Source organism: Erpetoichthys calabaricus, chromosome 5, assembly GCF_900747795.2.
Source record: "Erpetoichthys calabaricus chromosome 5, fErpCal1.3, whole genome shotgun sequence".
NCBI lineage: Eukaryota > Metazoa > Chordata > Cladistia > Polypteriformes > Polypteridae > Erpetoichthys > Erpetoichthys calabaricus.
The window spans coordinates 197,775,211-197,788,281 of NC_041398.2; the positions used below are offsets into that span (position 1 = coordinate 197,775,211).

Here is a 13,071-nt window from a genome sequence, read left to right on the forward strand (position 1 = left end):
GATTCCCCATGATTGACAGGAGCCTGCTCAGTGCCCGTCGCTCTGTCACAGATGTCATACTGTCCAGCTCCGTGCCTACAATAGAGTCTGCCTTCCTCACTAGTTTGTCCAGGCGTGAGGCGTCCCTCTTCTTTATGCTGCCTCCCCAACACAACACCGTGTAGAAGAGGGAGCTCGCCAACACCGTCTGATAGAACATCTGCAGCAACTTATTGCAGATGTTGTAGGACACCAGCCTTCTAAGGAAGTATAGTCGGCTCTGTCCTCTCTTGCACAGAGAATCAGTATTGGCAGTCCAGTCCAATTTATCATCCAGCTGCACTCCCAGGTATTTATACAGTAGGTCTGCACCCTCTGCACACAGTCACCTCTGACGATCACGGGGTCCATGAGGGGCCTGTTCCTCCTAAAATCTACCACCAGCTCCTTGGTTTTGCTGGTGTTCAGTTGTTGGTGGTTTGAGTCACACCATTTAACAAAGTCCTTGATTAGGTTCCTATACTCCTCCTCCTGCCCACTCCTGATGCAGCCCACGATAGCAGTGTCATCAGCAAACTTTTGCACGTGGCAGGATTCCAAGATGTATTGGAAGTCCGATGTATATAGGCTGAACAGGACCGGAGAAAGTACAGTCCCCTGCGGTGCTCCTGTGTTGCTGACCACAATGTCAGACCTGCAGTTCCCAAGACGCACATACTGAGGTCTGTTTGTAAGATAGTTCACGATCCATGCCACCAGGTATGAATCCACTCCCATCTCTGTCAGCTTGTCCCTAAGGAGCAGAGGTTGTATGGTGTTGAAGGCGCTAGAGAAGTCCAAAAACATAATTCTTACTGCATCACTGCCTCTGTCCAAGTGGGAGAGGGATGGGAGTAGCATGTAGATGATGGCATCCTCCACTCACACCTTATCCTGGTATGCAAACTGCAGATGGTCGAGGGCTTGGCGGACCTGTGGCCTCAGGTGGTGAAGCAGCAGCCACTCCATGGTCTTCATCACATGTGACGTCTGGGCGACAGGCCTGAAGTCATCCAGCTCACTAGGACATGATACCTTCGGGACTGGGGTGATGCAAGATGTTTTCCAAAGCCTCAGGACTCTCCCCTGTTCCAGGCTCAGGTTGAAGATGCGCTGTAGAGGACTCCCCAGCTCCAACGCACAGGCCTTCAGCAGCCGGGGCGATACTCCATCTGGACCCGCTGCTTTTCTGGCACAAAGTCTCCTCAGCTCTCTGCTTACCTGTGCTGCTGTAATTGTGGGTGGGCGGAAACTCTCTTCTATGCTGGTATCAGCAGAAGGATGGGTGGAGGGTGCAGTACTCCGAGGTGAGAGTGGGTTAGGGTGGTCAAACCTGTTAAAGAAGTTAATGGTAAGTTAAAGTTTTAATGGTGCTGGAATGGCAATATAAAACTGTGATTAACGTAACATCATGATCATCCTGAATGTAGGGATGTGGGTGCAGTTCTGGTATGGGGAGCTGTTAAATTATATTATTAAGCTTAAGAGTTCAGTTCCAGTTGCCATTTTGTGAATGTACATTCACATTATGTTTGCTGCTAAGTTGTAAAGCTTTGTATGAGGTGGAGTGAAGCTAAAGTTAAAAAATGGGATTTATTAGAAAATGGAATAAACCTTAACAAAACTGATAATGTCATTTCTCAATGTACTCTCCACCCTTCTCAATGCACTTGTGCCTCCTGCCTAGAAGTGCCTACATTCCAGCAGAATAAAAGGTTTTGTCTTGCCCTCACATAAAAAATAAACAAAATCACAGCATGATCTATGTTATAAATGAACAGCAAAAAGAATTGTGCACCAAATAAACAAATAATAGTTAGGAACATAATTCCATGAGTGCATTGAGCGTACCTTCTTTATAATTCTTTACAGTTTTTACTGATAGATAAATTAATACTGCACAGGATGACAGTAACTTGTTCTAAATATTTAAATATAAGTACATTTATCCACCCTTAAACTTCTCTTCTGCATGTTGTTATTTTTTTATGATTATTTACTTATTTGGCCAGCACATTTATCCAAGGCACCATACAACGTTTGAGAGATAGCTGATCACATTTCTTTTGTTTTTCCAATTGGTGCGCAGGCAGATGAAGTGTTATGCTTATAGTCACACAATGTTAGTAGCAGGATTAGAATCTACAACCTCTGGGATTAAAGTGCACAACCTTAAAACCACTCTGCCTGCCTACATTTTTTTTAATGCAACATGTTCAGCCAGGAATTTACCATCTATAGGCAAAGGTTTTTTCCTGTATAAACATCAGGCAAATGAGTCCCATAATACACCAATTGATTTCAGATTCCCTGAGAACTAGAATGGTGCTGTTAGTATAAATAATGAGTAGTAAAATAATTACCTTAAAACAAAAAGTGATTTGCAAAGTCTAACGAGTGTGCTCCAGTTATAAAAATAAAAACAGTAGTAATGTTCCCTGATCTTATAACTCACCTTGGATAAAAGCATCAGCCAAATATAAAATAGGAATTTCAAAATTTGTGTGATATTTGTTTATGAAATTTGACATATTTACAGAAGGACATTGCAAGTACTACTGTACATTTAAACTATTACAATATGAAAAAAAATTAACAGGTAATTCAATTTTTCTTTAGTCTGCACAAACATATTTTTATGTATACAGTATACTGATCTCTGAACCAGAAAAAAACAAAAAAAAAACCCAGCATAATTCTGTTACTGGATGGAGATTTTTATTTCAACCAGTTTCACAATTAGTGTGATATTCTTCTTATTAATTGATCTCATTGTTTAAATGACACAGGTGCAAACAGCATTGGTGCAATTACAGAACAATTACTTTACTGTCATTTACACTCCTCTGCTCAATAATAAATGTTTCTACACACTGAGCAGACAAGTGAATATGGCACTGAAGTAACTGGTCCTCTTTAGCATTCAGTGTAGTCAGCATTTGGATGCAATTAAACTCTATGAAAAGGGTGAATTAAAAAGAAAATGGCAAGGGATACTCACAGATATGTTTTTTATATATTTTGCAAAAATATAAATATTTTAGAATTTTTTGTAAGAGAATAAATAAAAGACAGCTCACTAAACAATGAAATTAAGTGAAAGTAAGAATGATGCATTGATTAGGAAAGTGTCTGAAATAAAAACCAGCAGCCACATGAGTGCCCTGGGATTAAACTTGAAAAAACTGATTGTGTGCATAGTAATTACAATTATCATGATGGCTACTTTCCATATTGCTTTTTTAATATGTGTTTTTATTGTATTTCTAGGTGCTGTACACAGAGATGAAGAATGGCAACCCAGCAGGAGCTGCAGTATCCCACGACATGCCACTCAGCTTGGACATGTTTAATGCTGTCAGTATGAATAAGGTTTCCACTTCAAATAGTATTTTATATCACAAGGTTTCAAATGTAAGCTGAAGCCACATGTGTTCTCTTCTGCCTTGTCATTCTTAATAGTTAACTTGTTTTTCTACACCAGTAAAATAATTTTGTATATGTGTTCTGTATCCTGATAATGAGTATCACGCTAATTGCAAGTCCACTCAGAGTGCAAGCACATAATCAGATGTGCTTCACAAGCATATGGACTGTTTTTCACTCTTAATATTACTATTAGTATTAGTAACAATCATCATCATCTAGCTGATTGTTAGGTACTGCCACTCAGCATCTGAACAATGTAAATTTGCTTTCAGTAGAGCAGTTTAAAAATATTTACACTTCATTGTTAAATGTTTTCAATGTCACAATACCTTCACATTTCTTCATATACTATCCAGTACAGTAGGACATCATTTTGCAGGCAGGAAAGATCACTAAAAGTCCTGATGCGGCTCTGTTGTCAGTTGCCTAATAACTAAACAAGACAGCTCATGGGGTTAATCTTAGTGAGGGTACCTGCTGAACTTCCATCATTGATCATGCTGATATCTATTGAACCGAAATAAGATGACCCCAAGTGGTTAGTACTTTATATTTCTTCTCTTTTTCTCTCTTACAGGGGCCGTTTGATGGACAATCAGGATTTGTAAGTAACATTTCAATAAAAACCAAAGTAATATGTTTTTTTTTAGTTTGGGTGCTGTGTGTTTGGTCATCGTCTTACATAATCTGAATAATTCTACTTTCAGGAGGTCATAATTGGAAATCTGAAAGCTGGCACCCAGTACCGAATCAGTGTTGCAGCTTATGGATGGATGGGCGATGGAAGACCGAGTGTGCCCAGAGATGTCAGAACAGCCTCCCAAGGTAAGCAGCATTGAATTTAACTGCATCTACTTTGTACACTTTGTTTATATGTTTTGATCAAGTTCTTTATTAATATATTAATACATATTAACACTATTATTGTCCCTTTTGTTTGTTGATTTGGAATACTTTTTTTATTATGCCTTGCAAATGTATTACAGCAGTTAATGCCCTCTGTATACTATAATGCTGATAGCCATTCGTGGTAAGATGAGGTGGGGGACTGTGGTCATGTGCTAATTTAAAAAGGCTCAGGGAGAAGGTGGGCATAAATGCATGTGGTAGCATGTCAGAGCAGTTCCTGGGTGTTGACGGGGGAATTGGCAAGCCCTCATTAAGTGAAGACGTGCACGGCTCACCTGATTTCCTCATTAGCACCCTGGGGTTTGTAATTAAAGAACGTGTGCCCATGAGGAACTTGAGCAAGTTTGAGGGAGATCAAAAAAGAAAGACAAAGAGTTCAGAGTTTGAAAGAGAAAAAACATAAGAAAAACCAAAAAGGTAGGATCATGGCAGAGCCAGTGCTGTAAAGAGGAGGCAGATGGTCAGGAATGGGCTCGAGTGAAGTAAGCAGACAATACTTGAGGAATAGAGTCTCTGCCGGCTCCTTGGGTGTTCAACCAACCACTCTGAGTGGGCTCCTGGAGACACAAGCCAGTTTAAAGGATGACTGAGCTTTTGGAAGAATGTCTTCTCATGTTGACGATACTGTAAACGTAGTGCAGAGGAGACGTCCATTTTGAAATGAGGCACATGAGATTTGTGTTGGTTTTAAAGAGACAGATTCTGTGTGCTTTAACCTTAGATTTTAACTTGTTTGAATTTATTTTTTAGTATTTTAGCCTCCACTTTTATCAATGGTTTTATCAAGAATTATTTTGTGACTTATTTTTTGGAAGACTTTTGGACTTACTTTATTTAAATCTTGTAAAAAAGCATTGAGCACACCTGTACCTAGTCTTGTTGTTCTGTGTCCTCATTACCCAGTTTATCCTCAGACAAGATACAGCCGACCCGGGTTCAAGGAAATATGCCAGCTGCAGGCACCTGGGCTGTCACACCATTATAATTCAATTTATTTCATACACTTTTAGTAGCTGACCTTCTTCAACAGATAGTGAAAGAACTTAGATTTATTATTATTATTTATTATCCAACACCTACTTTTGTAAATCTGATTGTTTTATGTAATATTTCAACGTAACTTTTTTTTCAGTTAATTTTGAATTTATTTTTGCATAGTGCTCTTGACTGAGGATCTTGCACAAGTTTCCAGCTATAATGCAATAACAGTAATTGTTAAGCCACACATCATTTAGATACGTGAACACACAAATTAGCGTAAATACACAGTAAAACAGAGCAATCTGTCGGTTACAATTGAGATGTAACAAATCTATTATAAATTGAGATGTAGTCCGTTAACAAAAAGGGTGAGGAAAGCAAAAACTCCAGTAAGCAACATTCGTGGAGAAATTAAACTGGTGGTTTATGCCAGACAAAAACACAGATCTAGTGATCTAGGCCTAGTGGCCACCCATCCTTTCCTAAGCATTCTACAATATTAAAGTATGTGCTGGGCAATTTAATAAGAAGATGAAATCCATTTTTTACTTGGATTCGAATTCTCCTAATACAGTATCTCTGTGCCACTTTCCACTGGCAAGAGTAACAGCTTGGCAAAGTAGCATGGCACCAAGCAGGATGCTGAGAATTAAAGCAGAACAGAGGATGGACAGTAAAAGTTCATAATGATTATGTGTGAAATAGCAATCAGTGGCCAGTTTTCAAATAAATAAATAATTAAACAGCTGGCCTGATCTCTGTGGGTGTATGTGCTCACATAGCTGTGGGTGGTTGGTAGAGTGATTGAGACGGTGCGCATCTGCATGTGAGGGTGTGGCCTGCCTTGTTGCTTCATTGGCTTTCTGCGGTTTGCAATTGAAAAGCTATGTTGACAGAGGTATATAAGGGAGAGTCGGGAATCAAGAAAAAAAAGGAAAGAATAAGAAAGGATGGAGAAAAACAAGGAAGGATAGTGGAATGTAAATGGAGAAAAAGAAGGGACGAAGAGAGAGAGAGGGAGAGAGAGAGAGAGGGAGAAAGTGTGCGACCATGCTGAAAGGAGCGAGAGGCAGGTGGTCAAGAGCAAGTTGCAGGGCTGTAGGGGCCCGAGGCTGAGAACTGGCATTTCTGCTGAGTGATCTACCAGGGAGTTTGAGAGGTCATCTGCAGACACTGAGGGACTGGCAACAGGAGACATGTGAGGCTGAGATTGGGAGCCTGGCTGGCTGCATGGGCAGCAGGGACCCAAACCTGAAGGTGTTCCAGCAGACACAGAGGGACTGGCGGCAGGAGATGTGTGAGGTTCGGCGTGGTGCCCTGCTAGCGCCATGGGCAGCAGGGACCTGGGCCAGTCAGTGAATGATAACAGCATCTATTGGCGGGTGTCTCCTCCTACTGCTAGGTCTAGCCAGGATGAGTGGAGGAGACGTCAAGCTAGAAGGGAAGCATAGGAGATCTTGATTGTATTTTAAAAGGATTTTTCTCTTTTGGATTTTTAACCTCTATTTTAATGAAATATTTATTTATTTATTGGATGACTTTTAACCTCCACTACATCACCTTCGTTTTTACAGTGTGAAAGACGCTATATAGTCACCCAACCTGACACAGACTGGACATGGAGGCACACGTAAAATAAAACTACTATTTATTTTTCTTCACCTGTGGGCGCACGTCTTCCCCGTGTCCTACAGGCAGTACACAGTCCCAAGCACAGCACAGCACACACCAAAACACCAGTAAACTACTATGTTGTTCTCCACTCCTCCTAGACAGCTTCGTCTTCTCCCTCCCGACTCTGGCTCCTGACTGGTGGTTGCTGGCTCCTTTTATTAGGCACCCAGAAGTACTCCAGGTGCTTGATTGCCGACACTTGACTGCACTTCCGGGTGTGGCGAAACTACTGCCCAGAAGGGCACAGCAGCTCCCACTGCAGCACCCCTTAGTGGAGCCTTCAGAACCCAACAGGGCTGCACCAAACTCCAACTCCCATGAAGCCCTGCGGGAGTCCAAGGCACCGCTGCAACCCAGCGAGGCTGCCAACTAGCGTCCAGGGGGAGGTATTGGATCTTCCATGCTTGCTCCCCTGGAACATATGCTGCAGGGGCGTCCCGGCCAAGCATGGGCCCCGGCCGTCTGCCACAACAGATTATTTATTTATTGAACTTTTTGAATCACTGCTTTTGGACACTGCTTTTCCTTTATTGGACTTTAATAAAAGCACTGTACAGTTGTTGTACCTACCTGTTTATATAAGTGTGCGTCTTCATCTGCCTGGCTCATCTCGGTTATGATTTTTGATGTCCAAGAGGTTCCAGAATGCCACAGATAATGTGGAGCCAATCTAGACTGTCACATTATCATGCTTATATTTTTGCACAAATGACTAATAAACAGAGATGCAATATGAGCCATTAATTAACACTCTAATCAGGGTATGACAGATTAAAGTACATATTTTACACAAGTATGCAGCCCATTCCACAGCTTTGGGACCCTGTGATAAAAGTCCTCTCCATTCTTTTTTTATCAATGGAATCTTTAACAGACTGACATCTTGAAATGTTAAGGTATATTCTGTGTATATACAATTGCACATATTATTAAGAACACCTGTAAGTCTGTTTATCCGTGAAATTATCTAATCAGCCAATTACTGTATATGGCAGCAGCACAATGCATAAAATCATGTAAATGCAAGCCAGAAGCTTCGGATAATGTTCACATTAAACTGTAACATTGGGTAAAATTGCAGTCTCAGTGATTGTGACTGTGGTATGATTGTTCATGCTGGAAGGGCTGGTTTCAGCATTTCTGTAACTGCTGGGATTTTGACATAGAACTGTTTCTAGAGCTTACTCACAGTGGTGTGAAAAACAAAAAACATCCAGTGAGTGGATGTTCTGCAGACAGAAACACCTTGTTGATGACAGAGGTGAGAGGAGAATGGCCAAACTGGTTTGAGCAGACAGAAAGGCTATGGTAACTCAGGTAGCCACTCTGTACAATTGTTAGCAGAAAAGCCTCTTAGAATTCACAACACATGGAAGCTTGAGGTGGATGAGCTGCAGTGAGCACAGGCTCACCATAACTGAACAGTTGAAGAGTCTGATGAATCTCAATTTCTCCTGTGGCTCACAGATGGTAGGGTAAGAATTTGGTGTCAACAACATGATTTCATGCACCCAACCTGCTTTGTGTCATTCAGTCCTGGCTGGTGATGGTTGTGTTGTAATGGTGTGGGAAATGTTTTCTTGGCAGGCTTTGGGCCCTTTAATACTAATCAATCATCACTTGAATGCCACGGCCTATTTAAGCATTGTCTCTGACCATGTGCATCCATTCATGGCCACAATTTACCCATATTCTAAAGGTTACTTCCAGCATGACAATGTACCACAAAACAAAAGTTTTCTCAAACTGGTTTCATGAACATGACAATGATCTGAATCCAATAGAACATCTTTGGGATGCAGCAGAATGAAAGATTCAAACATGAATGTGCAGCTGACTGATCTGCAGAAATTATGTAATGTAATCATGTCAACATGGACCAGAATCTTAAAGGAACATTTCCAATATGTTTTTGGAATCTAAGCCATGAAGAATTAAGGCTGTTTTAATGGCAAAAGGAGGCTCTACCAAGCATTAGTACTCTCTTCCAAATAATTTTCTCAGTAATTGTGTATACAGTATACAGTATGTGTTGATAAACTCAGTCTATACTGTAGAAGTAGTGTTTATGCAATTTAAAGCTTTATATGTAAGAAGAAGAATATTGAAATCTGCTCTACCAGCGAAAAGACTTCTGAATATAAATTAAAATGTTCATAAGTACTCCGTAGTCTAGTTATCCTTACAGCATCGTGTTGAAATAACTCAATGCTACAAATATAAGAATTCCGCTTTACTCTTTCTTTGTCCTGCATTGTGTACCCTGCAGTGATTAATTATTGTATTTGGCTGGTGCATTTCTCCACCACAGCTTGAACGTTTCATTACGCATGTGCATTTGTTAAAATAGGAATGCATGTAACACATTCTATTAATTGTCCTATTTCACTTTACAAGTTTCTTAAGATTTATGTCTCTAAATCTAATTTTTCTAGTTTTAAACACAGCTCCTTATACAGAAGGTATTTTTGCAGACTATTCAGTTATTTCCTACCAGTGTTCATTTTACCAATATGCATTTAATTTTCCCACAATTCTCTTGAAAGCTATGATTATTCATTTACTTCTGTTGCTCTATGAGATGCCAAAGTGCCTCCAATAGAATGATTGTGTATGTACCCATTAAACTCTTAAATGTAAACTACATACTTTATTAAACAGATTTCTCGTTGTAAATATTTAGCATTTTACCTAGTCAACACATATAAGATGGCTTGAAGTTTCCATCCATCCATCCATTTTCCAACCCGCTGAATCCAAACACAGGGTCATGGGGGTCTGCTGGAGCCAATCCCAGCCAACACAGGACACAAGGCAGGAAACAATCCTGGGCAGGGTGCCAACCCACCGCAGTGGTTTGAAGTTTGTCTCATAGAAATCAGTAGGAATTTCTGAATCAATGACCACTCCAAAGACTTTGGCACATTTCACCCTCTTGTTTATAGCTACCTTTATCTGTGTGTGTTCTGCCACAAGGATTCAGGTTATGTAGGGGTAGACTCTTCCATAACGTGGGATCTGGGGTTCAGAGATACCTGGAACTGCTGGATGAATTTTAGAGAGTCCCATGAAAGGAATCAGTGAGGAATCCTTAATCTTTTACGAGTCTGAGGAAATAACATTGAAAGTAAGTCATTTCCCTAATATGCAACATTCAGTTTTATATTGTTGAACAAAAACAAAGTTAAATATACAGCATGTTACCTGTCCTTTATCAAATATCCCACAGGAACAACTAAAATGTTGTGTATTAAACTTGCCATTCATTTTTCAACATGGAACTTATTGTCACCTGCAATTTTCCTAACAGTTTCAAGGGCAGATCATTTAGTAAGATTGCATTTTAAGAAATTTGCTTAAATACATAAGTTGATCATGGCTAATGTGTTTTGCAATTGTTAAAAAATTTGAAGCTTGTGGGCATGAATTACTTCTTTAATTGCTTGATATCTATTTTTTGACCTTGTTAATTTTCCTGAGTGCAAAAATCTGTGTTAAAGTAACATTACTGTACACTCTTTTTCACTTTTTGTCATTTGTCATTGTAGTTGTTTTTTTTTTATTGTAACATTTCTTTTTTGTGGTTTACACCCTTGCAGAAAAATGCATGCCACCTTCACCACCCACCCAGCCAGTAGTGATGGTTGTTTCTGATACAGAAGTAGCACTATCGTGGAAACCAGGAAGCAGCCAGGGCAGTTCTCCTGTTCAGTGGTTCCTGGTGGAGTACATTAGGTAGGAATCTCCTGTTTTGGTTCCTTTTGTCTAATAACTTAATTTCTGCATTATGTGTGTTGTTACAGTCCATTACTGCAGTTTTTAAAATTTTATCACTGTAACGGTCGCCATCATTTTGTAATGTTTGCTATAGCCTTGGCCATGTTGTTGGTAGCAATGACATTCATTTCTAGTCATTTGTTCAGACATGTGTTACGGTGCTTGTCAGCTTTGTGAGATTCTTTTTTAAGATGCCAAAATATGCATGAATTGTAGTGAATGAACCTTTGTTTCTCTCTCTGTCTCCCCAGTGTTAGAGGGAGCGAAAAAGATTTTCCGATAGTGATATGCCAGTTGTGAAAACCAGCTTAACTAGACTGCAGCACTGGTGCTAACTTCCTGTCTTTTATCCCCAGTCAGACTATTTGAAAAGTCTGCTGAGATAGAAAGAGTAATCTACTATGATGTTATTTGCAACAGACCAGTAGATGCCTGTCTCTGTTAGCCAAGACACTAAAAATAGAACATGTTTTTCAAGAGAAATCTGTAATCTCGGACAAACAGCTACTGGTGCTGCATTGGAATTTTTAACAGGTCTTGGGAGGTGGTCATGAGCAACTTACAAGGTCTCTTAGCAGCCCATTATCTATGTACTGAGATTCTAAAATAATTTTATGGTGAAATTAAAAATTAAACAGAAAAAAATTAAGTCTTTCTCATTCAAGGAAATAAAATTAAAATGCACACATGAAAATGAATGATAATTCTGCTTCAAAAATATCACAGTTTCATGAACTCAAACAATGATCTTAAAAAATCTTAACTAGTAGGAGATTTACTTTCCGTCTTTGACTTTTACTCTTGTCTCTAGTTGTGGTTTGACATTTATATTTTAACTGACATCCTGGTATTTGACTCATTTTTCAGACCCTGTCTGGTTTCTCTCCTTATACCTTTGCCCTAATTACAACTGATTTGTTGATATTTTACATACAAATTTGCCACACACTAAAATTGCAAACATAATTCCTGCCGAAACTAGCATCATGGCTCATGCTTTCTTCCTTCTGTTACACAACCATGAATACTAATGGTAACAAATATAAAAAAGGTTTATTACAACATATTTACTAATTATCCATCCATCCATCATCCAACCCGCTATATCCTAACTGAATTTATAATTGTTACCTTTCACAATTACTGTCATTACCAAATAATTATATACTTACATCAATCAAGGTACAAATGCAATGCACTTTGTTAGAATCTCACTCACCATGTGAAATGTTCCAGAACAACACGCTGCAACAGGTATTATAAAATGTAACTTTACTGTACTGTAAATAGTGTCTTACATCACCATCTACCATGCAGTTTTTTGCGTTTATTCTGAAGGTAGGAAAGGAGCATGACTTAAAATAAATGACTGCATCAAAGAACAAGTCTACGAGATTTGAAAAAAATGAATTAGCAGAATAGTTCCATTACAGGTCGTATATCCACTTAAGTTGTTTTGGAGAGGCCAGTTATTATTTGCAATGCAACAAGCAATTAAAGCACTTCTAAAAAACCCATGGAGAAAGGACCAACTCTATAAGACTATGATTCAAATCCAGCGCTAACCACTGGCACCCACCCAGAAGATTAAATGTGCTATATTTATAAAAGTGGTTAGGTTGGAGATAATCTAATGGTTCATTACACATTGCAGTCTAAGCAGTAATTGTAAGTTAGAATGCTTTCATTTATACTTTTGTACAGACTTACTTGTTCTTCATGCCCATCAACATTGTCATCAATCAATAAATATTGGATAATTAATTTCCTGAATATATTAAAAAGATTACAATGTGCAAGCTTTCGAGGCAACTCAGGCCCCTTCTTCAGGCAAGATGAGTTGCCTCGAAAGCTTGCATATTGTAATCTTTTTAGTTAGCCAATAAAAGGTGTCATTTTGCTCGGCTTTTCTCTACATTCATAATGGCTAACACGGTACAACACCCTAGTACTACTGAATATATTAGTAAGCTAAATACATAATTGCCAGACTAATAATAACAGTACAACTATTACTATCGCTGCAAATGCTACTGCTAATAAGTTACAATATGAACTTGAACAATAATAACAGTAATAAGAAGAAGAACTGATAACACTTGTTATACTGTTCCTTGTGTCATTTGTAAAGAAAGTATAGTAATATGACCTAATAACAAACCTTGTACACAACAGTACACACTTGGACAAAGAATTATTTCATGTCATAATTGGACAATCCCTTGAGCTATCACACAGCTTATCCTCAGGCTGGGGTCAATTTAGGCCTACTTTGTATTTTTA

General features: G+C 39.1%; 1 protein-coding gene across 4 annotated transcripts in view; it reads left to right on the forward strand.

The window, feature by feature from the left end:
* Positions 1 to 13,071, forward strand: part of LOC114652156 (pikachurin) — a 261,111-nt gene that overhangs the window by 91,288 nt on the left and 156,752 nt on the right. For all 4 annotated transcript variants that reach the window (XM_051927677.1, XM_028802386.2, XM_051927678.1 and 1 more), the window contains exons 3-6: positions 3,289 to 3,375; positions 4,025 to 4,051; positions 4,155 to 4,272; positions 10,611 to 10,746. In XM_051927677.1, the coding sequence (XP_051783637.1) occupies positions 3,289 to 3,375; positions 4,025 to 4,051; positions 4,155 to 4,272; positions 10,611 to 10,746 (368 nt within the window). The remainder of the gene's footprint in view (positions 1 to 3,288; positions 3,376 to 4,024; positions 4,052 to 4,154; positions 4,273 to 10,610; positions 10,747 to 13,071) is intronic.